Source organism: Diabrotica undecimpunctata, chromosome 4 (assembly GCF_040954645.1).
Source record: "Diabrotica undecimpunctata isolate CICGRU chromosome 4, icDiaUnde3, whole genome shotgun sequence".
Lineage (NCBI taxonomy): Eukaryota > Metazoa > Arthropoda > Insecta > Coleoptera > Chrysomelidae > Diabrotica > Diabrotica undecimpunctata.
Genome location: NC_092806.1, coordinates 74111125 through 74131765, shown reverse-complemented (window position 1 = coordinate 74131765; position 20641 = coordinate 74111125). Strand labels below are relative to the sequence as shown.

At 29.3% G+C, this 20641-nt stretch overlaps 1 protein-coding gene across 5 annotated transcripts in view; it reads left to right on the top strand.

Annotated features, from left to right (window-relative positions):
• Positions 1 to 20641, top strand: part of sona (sol narae metalloprotease) — a 382088-nt gene that overhangs the window by 269841 nt on the left and 91606 nt on the right. For all 5 annotated transcript variants that reach the window (XM_072529755.1, XM_072529750.1, XM_072529754.1 and 2 more), the window contains one exon: positions 11180 to 11266. In XM_072529755.1, coding sequence (XP_072385856.1) covers positions 11180 to 11266 — 87 coding nt within the window. The remainder of the gene's footprint in view (positions 1 to 11179; positions 11267 to 20641) is intronic.

The following is a 20641-nucleotide window of genomic DNA, read 5'->3' as shown; positions in this document are numbered from 1 at the left end:
TGTATCTCATCAAAATAAACACTTTTTCTCTCTTGATAATTCTTCGAAAAATGCTTCCTTTTCGAGATATTTGCATTTTTTTGTTGAAAAAATGCCGTAATTAGTGATTTTTGGGATTTTTTTTCTAAAAAACTACTAAATGAATTACAATTTTACAGATAGCTTTATAATCTTTAAACCGTCAAGTACAAGTTAGAATATTTTGACAAGGATAAATGGTTTCTATCTTACTAAAAACGTGGACCCAAATATTTCGAATATGCCTTTCGAGAGTATCCCGCTAAGCGTGTACAGCGCTTGAGGTGCTGTAGGCGCTAAAAAAATGCATAATAATGAAAAATTACCACCTTCGAAACCAGCATTATTACAACATTACTTAAGAGCAAAGTGGCAAATAAATGAATGGATTTAAGCAAAAAACAATATTATTTCATCTCTTGATCCATTAACCCATGGTTGGACAATGGAAAATAATTGTTTCGATTTTAATTATTTTGAAGGCGAAACTAGTTTAAATATGTTACAAAAGTATTTCTGCTCATGTACCGGAAAATGTTCTACGAAAAATTGTAATTGTATTTCCTATAATTTAGAATGCTGCGCAGTATGTGCATGTACACCAGAGAATTGTAAAAATATTAAAAACGACTTTATTGAAGACAATGAAATCAGCTTATTAGATGGAAATCCTGTTGCTGTTGACGAAAATTTTCAAATTATTGACAATGAAAACGATGTATAATTAATATTAAATTTTAATTTTATTATATTTTTCAATGAAAATTAATTATATATTGCTTAATGTATTTCACTGTAATAAAACATTCAATAATATAGTCACCACGTATATTAAAAGAAAAATTACATTATTATAGCATTGTAAAAAATTAATTTTAATTGTTTTAATTATAATATGTCTATATAAAAATAATTAGAAATATCTTTTTTTTTTTAATTGTACATAATATTTGTATTGAATTAATTTTTTAAATTTAAACAAATATTTCTACGTGCCGCACGCCTGTATCGCCGCAACCGCTGTACATACTTAGCGGTAGACTGCTCGAAAGGCATATCGTCGCCCTAAAGTGTTAACCTGCTAACTCTGTTTTACCCAATTTTACAGTAGAGGCCAAAAACGATTTTGCAGCACTTTTTTTTATAAAAATCATTGGAAAACAATAAAATAGTGCTTAAAACTAGTATAATAATTGTTGTATCATTAAAACTATTACAAACTATACTAATAATTGTAGTTTTTATTATTTTTTGGGAGATAGCTGGATATCAGTTTTTCAAATTCAGCTAATAATGGACTTGGCAGTTTAACGCAATCAAACACGCGTATTCTATACGCAACGAAACTTTATTATTCTAAGTACAAAAAGGCTAAAAACAATAACGCTACTAATAAGGAAGATCATCATAAAATTTATGGTAGTCTGCCGACAATGTTTTCTTGATTGCCTGAAGGTCTTCATATTTTTTGGCCGTTATTTTACGTCTTTCCAGGTATAGTCGCTTCAATTGGTCCCAAGAATGTGAATTAATTTTGTTGTTCTTCCGTTGAGGAATTGTTTTCCATTGATCAGCAAAGCTGGCTTTATAATAAATTTCACCTTCAGGTGTATACCTCAGAGCACGAATATTTGTAACTTTTAAATCACCTTTGCCTCTTCCTGGTCTAATTGTTTTATAACGCTGAATTGAATCAAAATTTTTGAAAAAATCATGTGTTAAATATTTTACTTGGTAGGGAGTAGACTTTTTTCTTGCTTTTTGACAGATAGGTACGTAATCCGCTGGTAAGTTAATGACTTTATCTTTGAGCTTTTGTTCGATGGCTGCATGAACAGAATCGACTTCCATCTGCGTATGGCCAGATTCAAGGTACTTTTGTTCTATTATTACATTATGAGTGATTGCTAGATTCAACAGAACATTGGCCATAACAGCGTTCCTATTTTGGTACCCACAACCGTCCGTATACATTATAATGGTGTTTCTTTCATCAGTCCCTTCTACAGAATGAGGGACACTGGGCAAAATTTTCTGTTCTATGAAATACATCCAAATACTTGCAAACTCCTCAGAACCAAGACCTCCTTCACATTCGTTCCATATGAAACAATAGGCATCGGAATTCACTAAGTTATAGAAACAGAGATTATGTACTTGGAGCTTTGTTTTGTAGTATATTGTGTAAACTTTTGATTTTGGTGCCATCAACACGGCTTGCAAATCTGCTGTGAAAACATTTTGTTTCTCCTTTTTATCTTTCTCTTTTTCTTCTCTTGCTTCTACTTTCCTCTGTACGTGACTTTTAAATTCTTCTTCCGAAAGTTGTCCAACCCTATAGCTCACACACTTTTCACATTCATCTTTTTTAGGGCGGAAAAGTGCAAAGTTCTTTTCATCGAAGGTTTTAGAAAACGATGCTATCGAAAGGGGCTTTTCTTTCCGCGATTTGCACCAATCCTTGCTATAAAATTCATAAACACTTTGCCGAGACTGCCATTCAGCCAAAAGATATTTTTTTTGAGATGTTGAGCTGCAATAATGAGACTCCATAACAGGTAACGAATCTAAAAATTGCAGCAAGCATTCACGGCGATTTATGAAAGGCCTCACTTCACGGGTCGACTTGCGTATAATGCTTGGAGCACATACTCCATAAGAACTTTTCCAGCTAAGAATTTTTCAGCGACCAATTACAACAGTATTAAGAAACATGGTTCTACATACTCTAAAACTTTCTTCTTGAACCGGTAGAAAATATTCTAAAGTTTGTCCTCTTTTGGTCTCGTTTTCTTTTTTTCGGTTCCGATGCCTTTTGGTCGTTACAGATTTAACCTGATTATTAATAAAAACTTTTTTTTCTCCCCAAGACATTTGCCAAAATGACTTGAAAATACGTTGCCTTTCATGTTCACTGGTCAAAGAACATTTCATAAGACCTCTTTCTTTCGATGCACATTTGCATCTTGGTTTCATAACCCGTGCTTCTTTAGGATTATCATAAGACCATTTTTCATCTTGTTTCACTCTGCCAAAATAAGGTTTACCACTTTCTCTTAATTTTTTGTTTTTCTGACTAAACCATGTAGCCTCCTGGACTTGGAAACGTTTTTTCCGTTTTTTACTTTTTCTTTTAGGTTCATCTAAAGAAGAAGTTGAATCTGTGTCCGAATATGGAACTAAATTAATATTGACTTTGCTATCATCAGATATTCCTGATATCGTTGATTCTCTAGTAGAACTTTGGAACTGATTTTGATCCTCATCATTTTCCTTGAGGTTGTTGACTTCCGATATTGGTATCTCTTCGTTTTCGTGTCTGTTGGGGTTTCCAACCATCTGGTTCTGGCTCTCGTTTGAGTATCTTAATTCGTCAAAGGCTTCGGTTATTGGTATCGCTATATCCGAGGCTGTATCATCGTTTTCATTTCTTGCATCATACATCTGGTACGGGTTCAAGTAGCTTAATTCATCGGTACTTTCAGGTGGTTGATTTTGGCAGGGAATCTCTATTATATTAATACTATTATTTAATGAGTTGGAAGTAGACAGTAGATCAACAAAAATTAGTTCAACATTTTCAGTAACTTCAAGATTATTACTTGCTTCGTTTGCTTCCACAGTAAAGTCTGTATGTTCATTGAGGTGAACTTTTTGATTTTCATCTTCAAAGTTATCTATGTGTGTTGTTTGTACCATTTCTATCATCCGCCTAGAACGTGACATCTAAAATAAAAAAAACCTCATGACTATTATATTAAATATCAATGAATTTTTATCAATAACCGAAAATATTTACACAAGAGATATTATGTTACAAAAAAGTTGTAGGTAGTAATGTTTTATGGGGTTTTCGAATACCAAGACTATGACATTTCACTGAAGTGTGAGAGCCATTAACGAATATAAACATTAAACAAAAATCAGGAATTGATGGTCAACTTTCAAAATGATTATAAATATTTTTTTCTATTGAATCTTGTTCCAACAGTAAATATAATTAAACATTTTCCTAAAATGATTACTTAGTTCCACTCTTTTTGCTTTTTTAATTGATGAAAAGCTGCTATATGCTGGTTTGTATAACAATATTTGCACAGAAAAACTGCTAAGTCCCTTAATGGAAAGAAACAAGGTTTATCGTGAAACTAGTAACACATTTTTTAACCAAATTTAACAAAAATTAACCATTTAATACACATGTACACTTACCTTCAATAAATCACTCAAATAATTATAAAACTTTAGGAAAAACTGACACCGGTGCAAAGCGTAATTATACTTGTCAGGTCAAGTTTTACTAAATGCATGGCTGTCAAGGACTTAGCTGTGTTTACGCGGGAAAATCAAAGCAATCGGAGTTAGCTGGTATACAAATCATATAATATTTTAGGTTTTAGATAAAAAATGTGACTTAACTGTTTAACTAATCGATAGACAAAATAAATACTATTTTGAAGATGGTAAAAACTCATTTTGCCTAAAATGTGGACTTAGCAGGTTAACACTTTAAGGCGACGATATTCGAAATATTTGGGTCCACGTTTTTAGCAAGAGAGAAAAAAATTATCCTTGTCAAAATATTATTACTTGTACTCGACGGTTTAAAGATTATAAAGCTATTTGTAGAATTGCAATTCATTTAGTAGTTTTTTAGAAAAAAAATCCCAAAAATCACTAATTAAGGCATTTTTTCAACAAAAAAATGCAAATTACTCGAAAAGGAAGCATTTTTCGAAAAATTATCAGGAGAGAAAAAGTGTTTATTTTGATGAGATACACCAAAAAAAATTAATTCCGCAGAAATTCGGTGAAATTTCTTTTTTGTATTAGTTATTTGTTAATAACAATTGCCGGCCCACTTGTAAAAATAAAAAAAAATACATTTCATCTTGGAAAAATATATAGAATCGAATAAAAAACGTTTGGTGCATTAGAAATGCAAAAAGAATTTTAGTCGGTATATTCTGTTTCTAAGCGTCTTTTGAGGGGTAAACCGCTCGCCTATTTATTTCAAATTCACATTGAAAAAATTATTACTTACTTTGTTGGTACATGTTATATACTATATTTCGTACAGCCATTTATAAACCCTCAGATAGATTGGTCTGGCTATAAACGAATATGATTATTTTCTTTTTATTTTATACCAGGCATACCTGGTAAGCCTGGTATAAAGCCCTTGAAAAACCCTTAAATAAGGGCTAAAAATAAAAGTCCTTGAAAATAAAAATTTTTATTTAAAAAATTCCTTAATAAAAGATATATTAATAAAAAAAAATATTAATATTATTATTAATATTAATAATAATTTTATATTAATATACCTTTTATAAAGAAGTTTTTAAATAAAATTTTTTGTGATTCATGGTGTACTGCCAACTACAAGTATTCAATTTCCTTGTGGCCCTTAAAAATATTTCATATATTAGAATATATTGACAGGCGGCTTAAGTTCATCGTTTTAGATTCTGAGAGTAGAAAAGAGACGTAGTATAAAAAGTAATTCGTGAATAATGTCTACTTGTGCAGAGATCTAGCAGATGGAATGTATACCTCTATGTTTTACATTTACGCAAAATAATCTCATTCTGGGCATGCAGCATCTGGATATTTCCAAATATTGAAAACCAATTAGGAAAACAGCATCGTTTTAGTGAAAACAGCATTTCACAAATTATAAATCCATAGCAAGAGATGACATTTTGGTCACAGTTGCAGAAAAGTACTGGAATTAGTCAGCTATTGCTTATCATACTTTTTGGTTTAAAACATTTACAAAATTAACTTTTAAATAATTAATTATAATTTATTAATAAAAATAATAAAGAAAAGCCAATATTGACGGAACATTTCTCAATATTGTTTTACTGATGGAGCACCTTTAAGAATTGGAGCAACAGTTAAAAACGGAAAAGACACTTAAATAAAGAGACATTCCAAGTATTTATTAGAATTTTTAACAGATGTCTGCTATAGTATAACAGTGTAAGGAGTTGGCTACGCTCAAAATTGAGTATGTCACATTAAGAAAATGTTACACAAGATGTTATAATAGAACACACATATTTCAAATGGATAAAATAACGTTTGTTATTGGATTATACAGTGTGCCCGTAAAGTATGGAATAAATTCGATATTTCCTAAATGAAAAGCCTTTAAAAATCTAAAACACGACGATTTTTAAATTTAATGTTCTACATTTTACAATAAAATTTCATTATATAAGCTGATACACATTACAGTGATGACGTCATCGGCTCTTTTTTTAAATGTAACACCCTGTATTTTAGGACATTTTTAGATCGATAAAAATGACCTGATTCCAAAAAAGTATATACAAGTGATTACAAGTGTGGACACTCAGTAGCCTGGAAGTGTTTACGATTCAAGGATTTGGAAACAAAGTTCGATCTATCAAATTTTACATAGGTTTAGAGGCAATTTTTGCCTTCTTGGAGATAGTGGATATGGAATTGCTCCATGATTATAATGCCAATTCAAAAACCCTCAAAACAGAACCGAGGAATTATTTATATATATATATATATATATATATATATATATATATATATATATATATATATATATATATATATATATTTATATAAATTAAGGAATACTCGAAGAGTGGTGGGTTTTTCGGTCAAAGTGGAGAAATAAAAGACAAAGAAGGTGGCTACTTCATCTATTTATTGAAGACGTTTCGCTTTTTAATCAAAAAGCATTATCAGTTCATCTAAAAAGAACAATATGAAAAACCAATCATCCATAGAAAAGTTGTTATAAGTGTGTTACCTTAAAAAGATATGTAGCAGTCAATGATATTAAATATGTAAAGAAGCTTATGAAAATGGACATTATAACATTATGTTGTATAAACAATTAATTGAAACTAAATACGGTTTATAAATTCACTCAAACTTAGCACAGCAAAAGAACATGTGGTAATTGTACATGTATATAAAAAATATGTAAAAAACTTAGTAAAAAGCATTAATTTTCAGAAAACTAAAAAGATCATAAGATACACTTCCAACAGTATATTATTAATTAAATTTGATTTTAACTTTGGGTAACATCATTAAATTGATTATGATTGAATTAATTGATATTTAAAATATATATATATATATATATATATATATATATATATATATATAATGAAGTTACCACTCTTAGCTTCTTAGTTGCTGTCAGTGAAATGAGAACCTACCTGTTTCCTACCTGTTCTCATTTCACTGACAGCAACTAAGAAGCTAAGAGTGGTAACTTCATTATATATAAATATATATATATATATATATATATATATATATATATATATATATATATATATATATATATATATATATATATATATATATATATATATATATATATATATATTAAATATCACTTAATTCAATCATAATCAATTCTCTTTATAAGGGTGTAGGAAGAAAAAAAGTTTCGTGGTTAAAAAACATTCGTGAATGGACTCAGATGTCAAATGCAGGACAATTATTCCATATTGCAGAAGAAGATCGAGAAGTCTTTGCAATGGTGATCGCCAACATCGGATAATTCTGATATGGCACGCAAAGAAGAAGAAGCAATAGTCAGTTTTTAATCAAAAATCATGTCAAAGAAAAATTAACGATAAAAAATAGCCCTGACATTAAAAATTAGTTAAGAAAAATTTATTTGTTTTGCAAAATTAAGCCTAAGGCTAATTAAAGTTTAAAAAATATCATAAGGGACTTAATTTGCAATTCATAATAAATATATATATATATATATATATATATATATATATATATATATATATATATATATATATATATATATATATATAGTTGTTTGGTCAAATGTTTTAATTAATTAAAACATATATTAAAATGTGGTAAAGTACCTACAGAGATCTGCTCGGTTAAGTTTCCACTCAATTATTTTTATATAATACGCGAAGCATATTACTGTTAACCGACTTTAAATAAATAAAATGAATTAATGATTAAATAAAGCTAACGGTTTTTAGTAGTATGCACTAGTTTTGCATTCACGTGTGTTCGGTAACATTAATTATACAGATTACACACAAATAAGAAAAAACTGAAATAACTTAGACCTGATAAAGCTGGTTTTCTCAAGGAGAACTAATATTACCTTTGAATAAAAATATGTAACTTATTACACTTTTCTACTACTAAAACGAATATTGAGTAAAGTTATTTGCATAAAGCTCAAAGCAGAAAAAGAATTTTTGGCTATAATTAATTTTCATATTCTGATGTTATGTATTTATTTCAAAGCTACATGATAATCGTCAAATATCAATTAAGTATAAATTCACAGAATTAAAAAGTGTCCTAGCTTAGTTTATTGACAAACATTATAGTAGAGGATCCGATATAACAAAGACCTTCACCGATCTGTTTAATTTATAAAAATTATTTGATACGTAATTTAGTATGTTAAAAATTATAAAAAACAAGAGGTGCCCGATAGAATTTATTTTGTCTAGACTATAAAATTAAATCACAATTATTAAAAAATGACTGTTTTTATAAATTTTACTAGTGAGTTTAACAAAAAAAAATTAACACTAATAGTAAGTACAAAGCATGAGTACTCGGCCACAGCATAAGGACAAAAATATTATCAACTGTAAAAGAGAATATTGAATTAACTAATAAAGATGATACTTGACACTCTTTGCAGAAAACCAAAATTTAAAAGGACACAAAAAACTTGGATAGTATCATAAAGAGAATAAAAAAACGATTCATTTGATGATACAATTGATTACCAACAGTTGTTTAATATTTCGACTGGCAAAGCTACGTCTGAAGAAGTAGCCGATGATTTTCTGCGGAACTTCAAAGAAACTGACAGTCAACAAAAATTAGAGTTTATTTCAAATTTCTCTTCAACTCCTGGAAGATTTGAGAAACCTATAAAATGTAACAAAATCATCAATATCGCTTCTCAAAACATTAAAAGAGTTCTCATGACTAAAGATAAAAATAAGATGTTAATGAAAATGGACGACTTCTGCAGTTAGCATACAAAAGAAAATCTATAACATTGCTTGACTTTTCCACTCGCATCTATGCTGCCTGCACTTTTTTCGTGTACTGGTGAAATAGTGAAAACTCCTAAAGCAACATTTGCGAAAACTTTGAAATCGAATACCGAAATAATTGAACCCGCATTATTAACGTAGAAATAATAGATGGCTTTTATTACTTAAACTCATTGGTAACTCTATACCACAAATATTTGAAAAAATTGCAGAATCAATACTAATAACAATTTTGTTCTACAAATGCCGTAGAAAATAAATATTTGACCGTTATTTGTCACCCTCAATCAAAGATTCTGAACGTCAAGCTCGAAAGGAATTCTATATTTAATATAAATTTCAAGACTTCACCAAGTTATACCTAAAGATTTTTTACAAAGCCTTAAAAAATATCGTTTTAAAAAGGCACGCAAGAAGCAGATACGTGGATTGTTTTTCACGCTCATAAAATTGCACCTGGATCAAGTGTTTTAATTAGATCTTCACATTCTGATATCTTGGTGATTTTGCTTGGAAATATGTACAAAATTTCACAGTCCGCAATTTGGCTAGCCCATTCAGCAACTAAAAAGCTTCATAACCATCACCTCGATTGCATCAACTGCATCGATTTGGCTCTGAAGTTGGGTTCAAAATTATGTCAACGTTTATCTGCTTTCCATGCTTATGCACGTTTCCATTATAGAGTAGCATTTTATAATAAAGATAAAATTTAACCGTTCAAAATATTTTCTCAGAATGAATGGTATCAAACCGGTTTTACAACGTTAACTGATGAAGCCGACATATTTATTAATGAAAAAATGAATGTTGTTCACGAGTTTGCTTCGAAAATGTATGCCGTGAATAACTGCAACAGAATAAATGATGCAAAAAACGAATTTTTATGAACGAAGACAACGAACAGTTTTTGAAAAATTTAAAAGTTTTGACTCCCAACACTATACCATCATGCTTTATCTTTACAACAAAAAATTTTAAAAACTATTTTTGTTAATTCCATGTGGATTAATGCAACTAAGTCAGAATGTACAACACTGTAGCCTGAAAACTGTGGTTGATATTTAGGTAATTATATAAACCAAAACAATTTATTGTGGACCAAAGACCTTTGAAACTGCAAAACATTCTTCTCAAAATGACAAAAGAGGATGGCGAATGTAGCGAAGGCAATAATGAAAATTTTAGTTCCGATGAATTAGAAGTAAAATAAAAATCTTTAACTGGAATCAATATTTTAAAAATGTAATATTTATATAAATGGTTTAGAATAATAAAATTTTTGTACTGAATAAAATGTATTTAAAGTTATTTTATACTTATTAATTAATTACAGTCTGGATAAAATTATATAAGGTACTCTTGTTTTTTATAATTTTTAACATACTAAATTACCTATCAAATAATTTTTATCCATTAAACAGATCGGTGAAGATCTTTCGTATATCGGATCTTAGACTATTAAGCATAAGCGATTTTCATATCATTTCATATTAGTTAAGCGTGAAAAACTAAAAGAACGAATCGCATAATTTAGTTGTTGTTTCATGAACTCTAGAATAGCATAATAGAAAAAGCAAACTTAATAAAAGTTAGCAAAATAGCTGCAAACATTGTTAATTATTAAAAATCAGTATACAGAAACCAAATTATAAATATAAAATATATAAATTATTCCTAACAAAAGAAACAACTTGTAACTGCAAAAATACTCGGGTTTAAGAGGCTTCTGGAAAATCACATAAAACCACTAAAGATGTGTATAAAGAAAAATTAAACTTATAAATATTTCATACTTACTAATATGAACCCATCAAACATTCTAAATAAATTTCCAAATTATTTTAGAGAAAATTAAACAAATGACGTAATAGAAAGCGGTGTGATTTCTCACAAACAACATACATATATCTTTACGCAAACATTTCAACAAACATCTTCTTGATATTCATTTAACGACTATTCTTATATTGCCACCCTCTATTGTAAACCAAATGTTTGATCAAATATTTATTTTTTATTTTTGTTTTATAAGTCCGCATTTTATATACTACTAATTATTTAAAAAAAATTAAAATAGTGTTTTCTTACAGACTAACGAAGATATCGGTGAACTTTATCAAGATGAGGAAAATCAAGCGGCCATATTGCTAAGAACCGAAGGAGACGGACTAGTAGTGGTAAGTATTGCTTAAATTTAGCCGATTTTGTGGATACCAACATTTACATCCTCAAGCCAGCTTTAAATAATATGACTTTTGGCCATCGCAGTAGCTGGTACTCAAATCAGTAAGAGTCAAAAAGTTTTCTTTGTCTTGTGGGCCAAATAGACTGCATCCTTAAGAATCACCACTTGATATTTAAATCAACAGTCAATACCACCATCTTTATATATATATATATATATATATATATATATATATATATATATATACATATAAATATATATATATATATATATATATATATATATATATATATATATATATATAAGAAAAACGAAGTACTTGTTGACTCGTTTAAGAAATATAAAACTATGTTTTACTCTCAATCGTGGTTTTATAAAATGTTTCTCCTTCTTTTTGAATTCTTTTAAATAATTATTTAATAAAATAATAGTTTACTAGTTATATTCGTTTAAACATTTAAATTGTTAATAACAAATTTCTGTACAAAAATTAGGATATTCGCGTTGTAGATTTGGATTCAGTGGATCAAAATACATAAAAATCATGGACCTTATTCGGCCACGAAACCTTATTTTTCCCCTAGACTAATGGTGTGATTTTAAGAATATTAAAAGGGGAAATTAAAATTTTATTAAAAACAGCAAAAATGGTAAACATTACGTACAGAACAAATCCCGGTAGAAAGCTTAAAATGCTTAAATGATTAAACCTTAGACATTACAATTTAACACAATATACAAAACAGGATATATACCGAAACAGTGGTTACTCTCCACATATTACGCTATCCCAAAAAATACAAAAGCTAAAGACTGCAGTGAATATAGAACAATATCAGTAATAAGTGAAGTTCTCAAATTATACTTGAAAATAATACATGAACTTTGGAATACATGGAAGGAATAGATGATAGTTTGGATTCAGAAACAGACCAGGAACTAGAGAGGCATTATTTGCTGGTAATGTGATAGCTCGAAGATACATGGATATAAATGTGAATGTGCATGTTTGTTACGTTGATTTTCAAAAAGCATTTGACAAAGTAAGACGTAACATTAGTACAAATTCTAAAGACAATAAACATAGACAAGAGGGTTGTATAATATCGCAATTACTATTCAATGTATATATTGAATCCATTTTTAAAGAAGAATTACTATTTGAAGCTGAAGAACTATTAATTAACAGAAGAACTATTAACAACATAAGATATGCAGATGACACAGTGATTATGGGGAGCTCTGGTGAACATCTCCAATTACTACTAAATAAGAGTGAAACGTATATCCTAAAAATGAATATTAAAAACACTAAATACATCAAAGGAAACAAATATACAAACAAACATACATTTGGGAGATGTACCGATACAAAGGGTTGAAAAATACAAATACTTGAGAACCTCTATTTAAAAAAATAATGATAAAACAATAGAAATAAAGGCCAGGATGAATAAGGACAATAGCAAGAAAAGTCTTTGTAAAAATGAAAACAATTATCTGCAATAAGGACCGTAGATTAGAACTGAGATTAAGAGCTCTGAGATGGTACGTATTTTCGATACTACAATATGGACTTGAAGCTGGACACTAAAACAAGAACACATAAATAAGCTACAGTTATTTGAAATGTGGTGTTATAGATTAGAAGAATTCTCAGAATAGCATAGACAGAGAAAAAAATTAACACGGACGTATTGCGAGAAATGGTGAAAGAATACGAAATAATAAATGCAATAAAAATAAGAAAGTTACAGTATCTGGCATACCTAATAAGGGGACAGCGATATGAAATGCTAAGATTAATAATACAGAGAAAGATAAGAGGAGGAAGGATTATAGGAAGAAAAATAGTGTCATAGGTGAAAAATTTAAGAGACTGGTTTAGATGGAATTTAATAGATCTCTACAGAGCAGTGGTAGATAGAACAACTCTACAGATGGTGATGATGATATCCAACTTCCGATTGCGAGACGCCACTTAAAGAAGAAGATTGGAATAAAAGTCGACCTGTTCCTGTTTCAACATTTTCCTGTTTCCTGTTTCCATAAAAACTGGAGACTCCAAAATTATTATGACAAGCGCATATTGGTTCCACACCGTCACCATTAATAACTGAAGTGTCCTAATTTTGAAAAATTACATAACTAAAATATCATAAACCGAATCTAGAGGTTAATTTATTAATTTGAATTTTATGGTTCAGAAATTACTTGTGGGCTGAACTTTAGACACGCACTGTACATACATTATTCGAGACTTTTTTGCACTATTAAGAAATTTCTTTTAAAGTTACTTTTCAAATAATATATTAAATTTGCAGCTAATAGCTTATCTTTAAAAAATCAAAACATCTAAACAGATTTGGTTTGTTGTCAGATTTTCATAACGTGAGTGTTCTTAATTTAGTATATTTTTAAAACGCTTACGCAAAGTGATTAATTCTTTCAAAGAAACAAAGACTGACCATTAAACAAGTATTATATGCATGTACTGCCTTGGTATTGATGTTGTGATTTCACCTAGTTTCACCACTTTGTTCAAGGATTATCAGTTACTACATATACTTACCATTATTTTTGATTCGTTTCGTGACCTTTAATATCACGAGTAAAATATTTTTTATTAACAACAATAGGAATGTTCTTAGCTTGTAAATATTTTCGATATAATTTTAATTAAGTTTCCATCAGCAGAGACGTATCAAGAGATAAACGAAAGAAAACTATCAGTAATAGACAATATAGTGATAATGAACACTTTATTTGTAGTATGTGGTAGATTTTGTTAAAATTTTTCATATTTAAGTCAAAGTTGCGGAGTTTGAATATGACAATATTTCACGACGAAGAGGTATCGAGATAAATTTGAAAAGATACAAAAAATTGATTTATTTTCAGGAATACCTACAAAATTAATTTTTATTAAAAGAATTTCTGGTTAACTTGATGAATTTGCAAGTATTTTTGTGATTTATTTTCTAGGTCCATGATATCGACAATCAAAATCAGACCTAACCTAACCTAATATAACCAAATCTAACCAAAAATAAAACAAATTTAACTCAACCTAGCCTAACCTAACCAAACTCCTAAGTTAACTCCTAAGAAACTGAAGTTTAGTTGCTCTCAACAAATCCTCACAGACACTTCGTCTAAGGACTAACAACCTCAGTGAAGTCTTAGGTTGCCATGTAGTCAATTTCTATTGTAACTTAAATATCCTAAATTTTAATTTTCGTATAACATTTACAGGGTTTTTGCCCATGTATTCAGAGGCTCTAAACATGAACATCCAGATAGCACTGATGATGGAATAGTTATTCCAAAAACGTTCTGTGATGTAGCCCGATAAGGTTTTTTTTATTTTTATTATGCCTTTTATAAAGAAATTTGTAAATAATTATTAATTTTACAAAAAAAAGTTATTTGTTATAAAAAGTTATATATCAAAATGTATCAATCTTATAAGAGGTATGTCAAAAAATATAAATTTCGGTCAAGAGTAAAGTGCCTTTAAATGTCACAATATCAAAAATTCCTATAAAATGTAAAGTTATTTGGAATTAAAACTATATTTTAATATGAAATTACATATACCTATCTAATTTAAAAAATAAATTTTGCAAATTTGTTTCAAATCACCAACACCGAACATAGTTTATATGTATTACAAATATGATAACTCTTTCCGTTGGAAAAGGGTTACTAACTTTTGAATGTTTATTAGATTTTTAATGTGTTTTTTTGCATAAGTTTGAAAATTAACTAAAAGTTAATAACTTTTTTCAAACATTTAGACTGCAAAATTATTTTGCAAAGACTACTAAATCGATTGTAATAAAATTTTGTATGGTGTTTTTGTATATTTCAAAGTTTTTTAGGTAAATTTTGAAAGTTCTATGTTGCTCTGAAATACCTGAATAAAATATTGAAAAAACATTGATATTTGACCCTTTTTAAATTGATTTTGCTAATTTTGCAATAATAATAATAATAATTATTTTTTCAATTTGCAATCAATTTTGTCTTATAGAAAATTTAATTGTTAAACTTTCTTGTTGTTACAACATTTTTCTAAAATGTACAGCTGCCGAGATATAATAACAAAAAGGAGAAAAAACATTAAATTTTCCTCATTTTTTTTTTTTCACAAATTGTTTAATAAAAACGTTAGCCCACCTTTTAAAGTGTACTCATACACTTGAATTATTATCCTTTCCTATAATGTTTTAAAACGATAGCAAAAAACAAGGATCACATACGATTCACATAAGTGAGAGTGTTTTAGAACAGCTACTGCATGGACTAATACAATCTAATGGTTTAAAAATAATACTGCACTCGAAATTTGGCATCTTAAAAGTTTCCCAAATTTCATGAGTTATCAATTTTATAAATGGAGAGTTCCTAAGAAAAGTTAATATCCAAAGAGAGCTGCTAAGCATCACTAAACAGCGAAAAGTTTCATATTTGGACCATATCCTAAGGGCCGGCAAATACAAAAGTATATGCACTTGTTCCGTTAATAGATTCCTTCTGGAATGCATAAAATCCTAGTAAAGCATGATACATGTAACTAACTTCCCCAATTTATTTATTAATAATCCGTAAATTTATTTATTTTTTTTTTTTTTTTTCGTTAAAGCCGCCTTCAAATCCAAAGATCATCAATAAATAAGAATGAACAAGACCATTAAAGAAAAATAAACATCTGAAAAAACCCTATACAGGTTTTTGAAGATTTTATAATAGTCCAGTCGTCAGAGACCCCAGAGTTGGCCCCTAAAAATTATACGAACAAGCTGAATTTTGCAGAGAATAATAATTTTTGGGATACCAGAAAGATGCAAAAAAGTTTACCACTTTTACCTCCGGGCTTCCTCCTAAAACCATCCTCGCAGGGGGGTAAAAACGCAAAAAAAATCGATTTACCAAGAATCTGTACACCGCAGAAAAAGATTTTCAAATAAAAAATGTAGCTGAGATAATTTTGAACAAAAATATTTATGAGCATTTTTTGTGTAGTATGAACCGTTCTCTTAGAAACAACGCTTAAAGCGACCGTCGATTTTATATGTCGGTTACGCGCGCGAAACCAATGTTCAATAAAATTTGTATACTCGGGACGGTAAAAATTCGATATCTTTTGTCGAGAATAAACTCAGGTTTTATAAAGATGTTAAATAAATTAACGTGCCGCGATTTTTGCCATTTTTTATGATTCTCGTGAGATCAATAAAATTGATCACTTTCATTGACCAGTTAAAGTAAAATTTCCATTTTTAGAGATCAATCTTTAAAACTTATGACATGAAATCTCAAATTTGAGTTGTGGTAACGAATATGAGGCATTTGAAATTTAAAACGATCGCACGTCACGAGATATGCATTTAAGAAGACGGTTTTGGGTGTAGTTTATAACAGAATTCTGGTTCTTTTGAAAAACGTACCAGTGTAATTGAAAAATAACCTTTACATGTTTTAGATCGTTTGTTGTATGAAAGTTTAAATCCAGTGTTTTTTAAGCATATTTCAAATGCCTCACATTTGTTGCCAAAACTCAAAACTAAAATTTCATGCTGTATGTTTTAAAGGTAAGGCTCTAATAATCGAAACTTCATAGTGGTCAATCAATGAAAGGGATATATTGTTCAAAAATCGCGCCACGTTTATTTATTTAACACCTATATAAAATCTGAGTTTATTTGCGGCAAAATACAAAAACTGCATACAAAAGCTGAACTCTTTACCTTTAAAACGCATCTTGATTTTTATCAATAGGTCACTTGAATCAAAAGATATCGAATTTTTACCGTCGAGCTGATACAAATTTTATTGAACATTGATATCGCGCGCGTAACTGATATGCAAAATCGACGGTCGCTTCCAGCGTTGTTTCTAAGAGAACGGTTTATTTTACACCAAAAACTGCTTATAAACATTTTTGTTTAAAATTATTTCAGCTACATGTTTTATTTAAAATATTTTTTTCTACGATGTACAGATTCTTGGTAAATCGATTTTTTTGCTTTTTTACCCTCCTTCGAGGGGGTTTCAGGGGAAGCCCGGGGGTAAAAGTGGCAAACTTTTTTGCATCTTTTTTGGGATCCTAAAATTAATAGTCTCTGCCAAATTCAGTTTGTTCGTATAATTTTTAGAGGTTCAGTGGCATTTTCGTCTCTGACGACTGGAGTATAAGTATATAAGATGTAGCTTATGACAAATCCGTGAACACGTACAGCTGATTTTGCTCTGTTTTTTGTTTTAATTATAAAAAATAAAAAAATCATTTTTTGCATATAAAACGTTTTTTAACATTTTATAGAAAAATAATTCAAATGAAAGCTGTGGATCATGAAATACCTTTAATTTTACGAGTTTCTAAATTAAAATACATAAACAATTCACCGAGATTGATGACAAAAGGTTTCTTTTTGAGTAATTTATAAATGTTAATAATTTTATTATTGGCATAATGGCATTTAACATAACTACTCTTAAATATGGGTAGTAATGAGTTATCGAACTGTGCTCAATCTCAGCTAGATCGACCAAATACTTTGTAAGTTATTCAATTTGTTTATTCCGGAGAGCGACTATTTAAAAAACTGTACTTGCCCAAACAGTGACTCTGTATGATAATAATAACTTTGATCAATTTTATGTCACGTGTTTATAAGTAGGCTTACTGAAAAGATGGTGAAAAAACACAATATTTGAAAAAACACGAACCAATATGGAATATTTCCATTGTTTATTACCTTAAGAGCTGATCTAAATTTGATTTTATAGATGGCATATACTGAGAAAGACTACAAAAGGTATAACCTTTTATAGTGATCTAAACGACGAAGATGCAGCCGATAAAATATCGCCGGTTTGAGCTTCGTTTTTTTTTAGAATGCAACTTCGCATTGCATCGCGCTTAAAAAATTTGCTATATCTCAGTTTTTATGGCACGTAGAACCTTATTTATTATTTTTTAAATTGCCGTAGCTCACTAAAAAAATAAGAACTGTGCTATTTTCACCTTCCGGGAAAATCAGAAAATCCAGGAAAAATCAATTAAGTAGTTAAATTTTTCGATAAAAAAGTATCGATATATTTAGAATTTATTGATTACTGTACATTATTTATATAAATATACAATAATTATTAACAATTCTTCTTGTAAAGATTTGTTTCAAAATTTATTTTAATGCCATTGATTCAGAGAGTGTAAAAATTTCTTAAAAAATAAGTCGCTTTATATTTTAATTTAAATAAACACCTTTAAAAGTATTCATGTATAATTATTAGTATTATATTTTTATATAAATAATACACAGTAATTAATAAAATTTAAATATTTCTTACGAAATAATAGTAAAGTTTTTGATGGAAAAAAGTAATACATTTATTTTTCCGAGATTTTCTGATTATTCCGGGGGATAAAAGTAGCCCAATGCTATAGAAGCAGAGATGTTGAAAATTTTTCCAGTGCGATTCAATTTAAAATTCTCTTCTGAAAAAACGGAGCTCGGAAAGTTCTCACCACTTTAACGGGTTATAACCTTTCATATTTTCTCTATATATACCACCTATAAATTGGATCTTAAAATTTAGGTCTTCATCTTTTACCTAGATGTTCAATTTTTAGCTCTTAATGTTAATTAACAATGGAAATATGATTTTAAGAAAAAAACCTTGTTTCCTATTGGTTATAGGAATAGGTCAAAGAATCAATTGCAATCTGCTAAATACCTTTAGAGTCACTGGGTAAGTACAATTGTTTAAATGATCGCTCTCCGGGTTAAACAAATTAAATAACTTATAAGCTATTTGGTCGATCTGGCTGAAATCTAGCACACTTCCATAACTGATTAATTGCCACAATTTTAAGCCGTTAAATTACTTGCCATTATGTAAAAAAACAAAATTATTAGCATTTATAAATTATTGCAATGCAATTATCTCAGTCAATTGTTTATATATTTTAATTTAGAGACTACCAAGGCTACAAATTTTATTTGAACCATTTTTCTCTAAAGTTTATAAAAAATATTTTGTACGCAAAAATTATATTTTCACTTTTTATAAATTTTTAAACAAAGCATGGCAAAATCAGCTTTGTATCTTCATGGATTTGTCATCAGCTATCCCTCATAATACTTTTTAGAAACTTTAAAAACCTGTATAGGATTTTTAAGTGAAATCGATATTCACAGATAGGCTGGGGTAAAAAGAATGTGGATTTCTAAACAAATAAAAATTTTAACAGATAAATTCATGGTTCAAGCAAAGCGCTAGCCGAAAGATTAAAATTTCAAACGTATAAAATCTAATATTAATCCAATATTTTGATTGAAATTCGCACGTCAAAGATAGTGAATTCTGTCATGTTTGTTCATTGTTTCAACCGGAAGGCGCAAAAATATAATATGCAAACAGACTTTTTAAAAATGCATACAAAAATATAAAGACTAAAATACTAGAATACTAGAGCCGTTCTCCTCCGCCAATCCTCCCGGTCTAAAGCAAGCTCCTTCTCCAAACCGCTCGATTCCATCGCTCTTCTAATTCCTTCATTCCATGAGCGTCGATGTCTACCTCTTTTTCTTCTTCCAGGGGGCTTCCATCTGTAAAGTTTTTGGGGCCAACGTTCGTCAGGCATTCTTAATAGCTGTCCAAACCATTTTAAACCTCTTCTTTATATTCTGTCAATGACCGTTTCTGTAGTATTCATGTTATTTCTTATAGATTCGTTGGTCTTCCTTTCCAGCCTTGATGTTCTAGAACTTCTTCTCAAATAATCCATTTCAACTGCCAACAATCTTCCCTTCAGGTCTGCATTAATTGTTCATACTTCAGAGCCATAACAAAGGTTTCAACTCTGCCATAACACTGATTCAACCGTGGTTTGCCCTATTCTTTTTTTTTCCTTTTTGAACCCACATCCCATTTCCTTTTGGAAATGTTGCGATCCCACCATAAGGAGTTCAGACATCCTACAATTTTGCGTCCCTGATTAATTTGGTGTTTAATTTCGGGTTCTCTCAAGCCGTTCTTATCAATTAGTGCACCTAAATATTTAAATTTTTCCACTTGTTTGATTTCTAAGTCCTCGTCTATCAACACTTCAAACCTTGCATCTGAATTGATAACTAAATATTTTATTTTCCTCATGCTAACTTGTAACCCCCATTTTACATATTCTCTGTATAGACGCTTTATCATAAATTCTAGATCATAAGAATTTTGAGCTAGGACGACTTGGTCATCCACAAAGTTCAGGGAAAACAGTACGTCATTTCCTATGGGGATTCCCATTCACTGGCAGTAGTTTTTTCAATTTTGGAGGACTGTCTCAATATATAAATTTAAC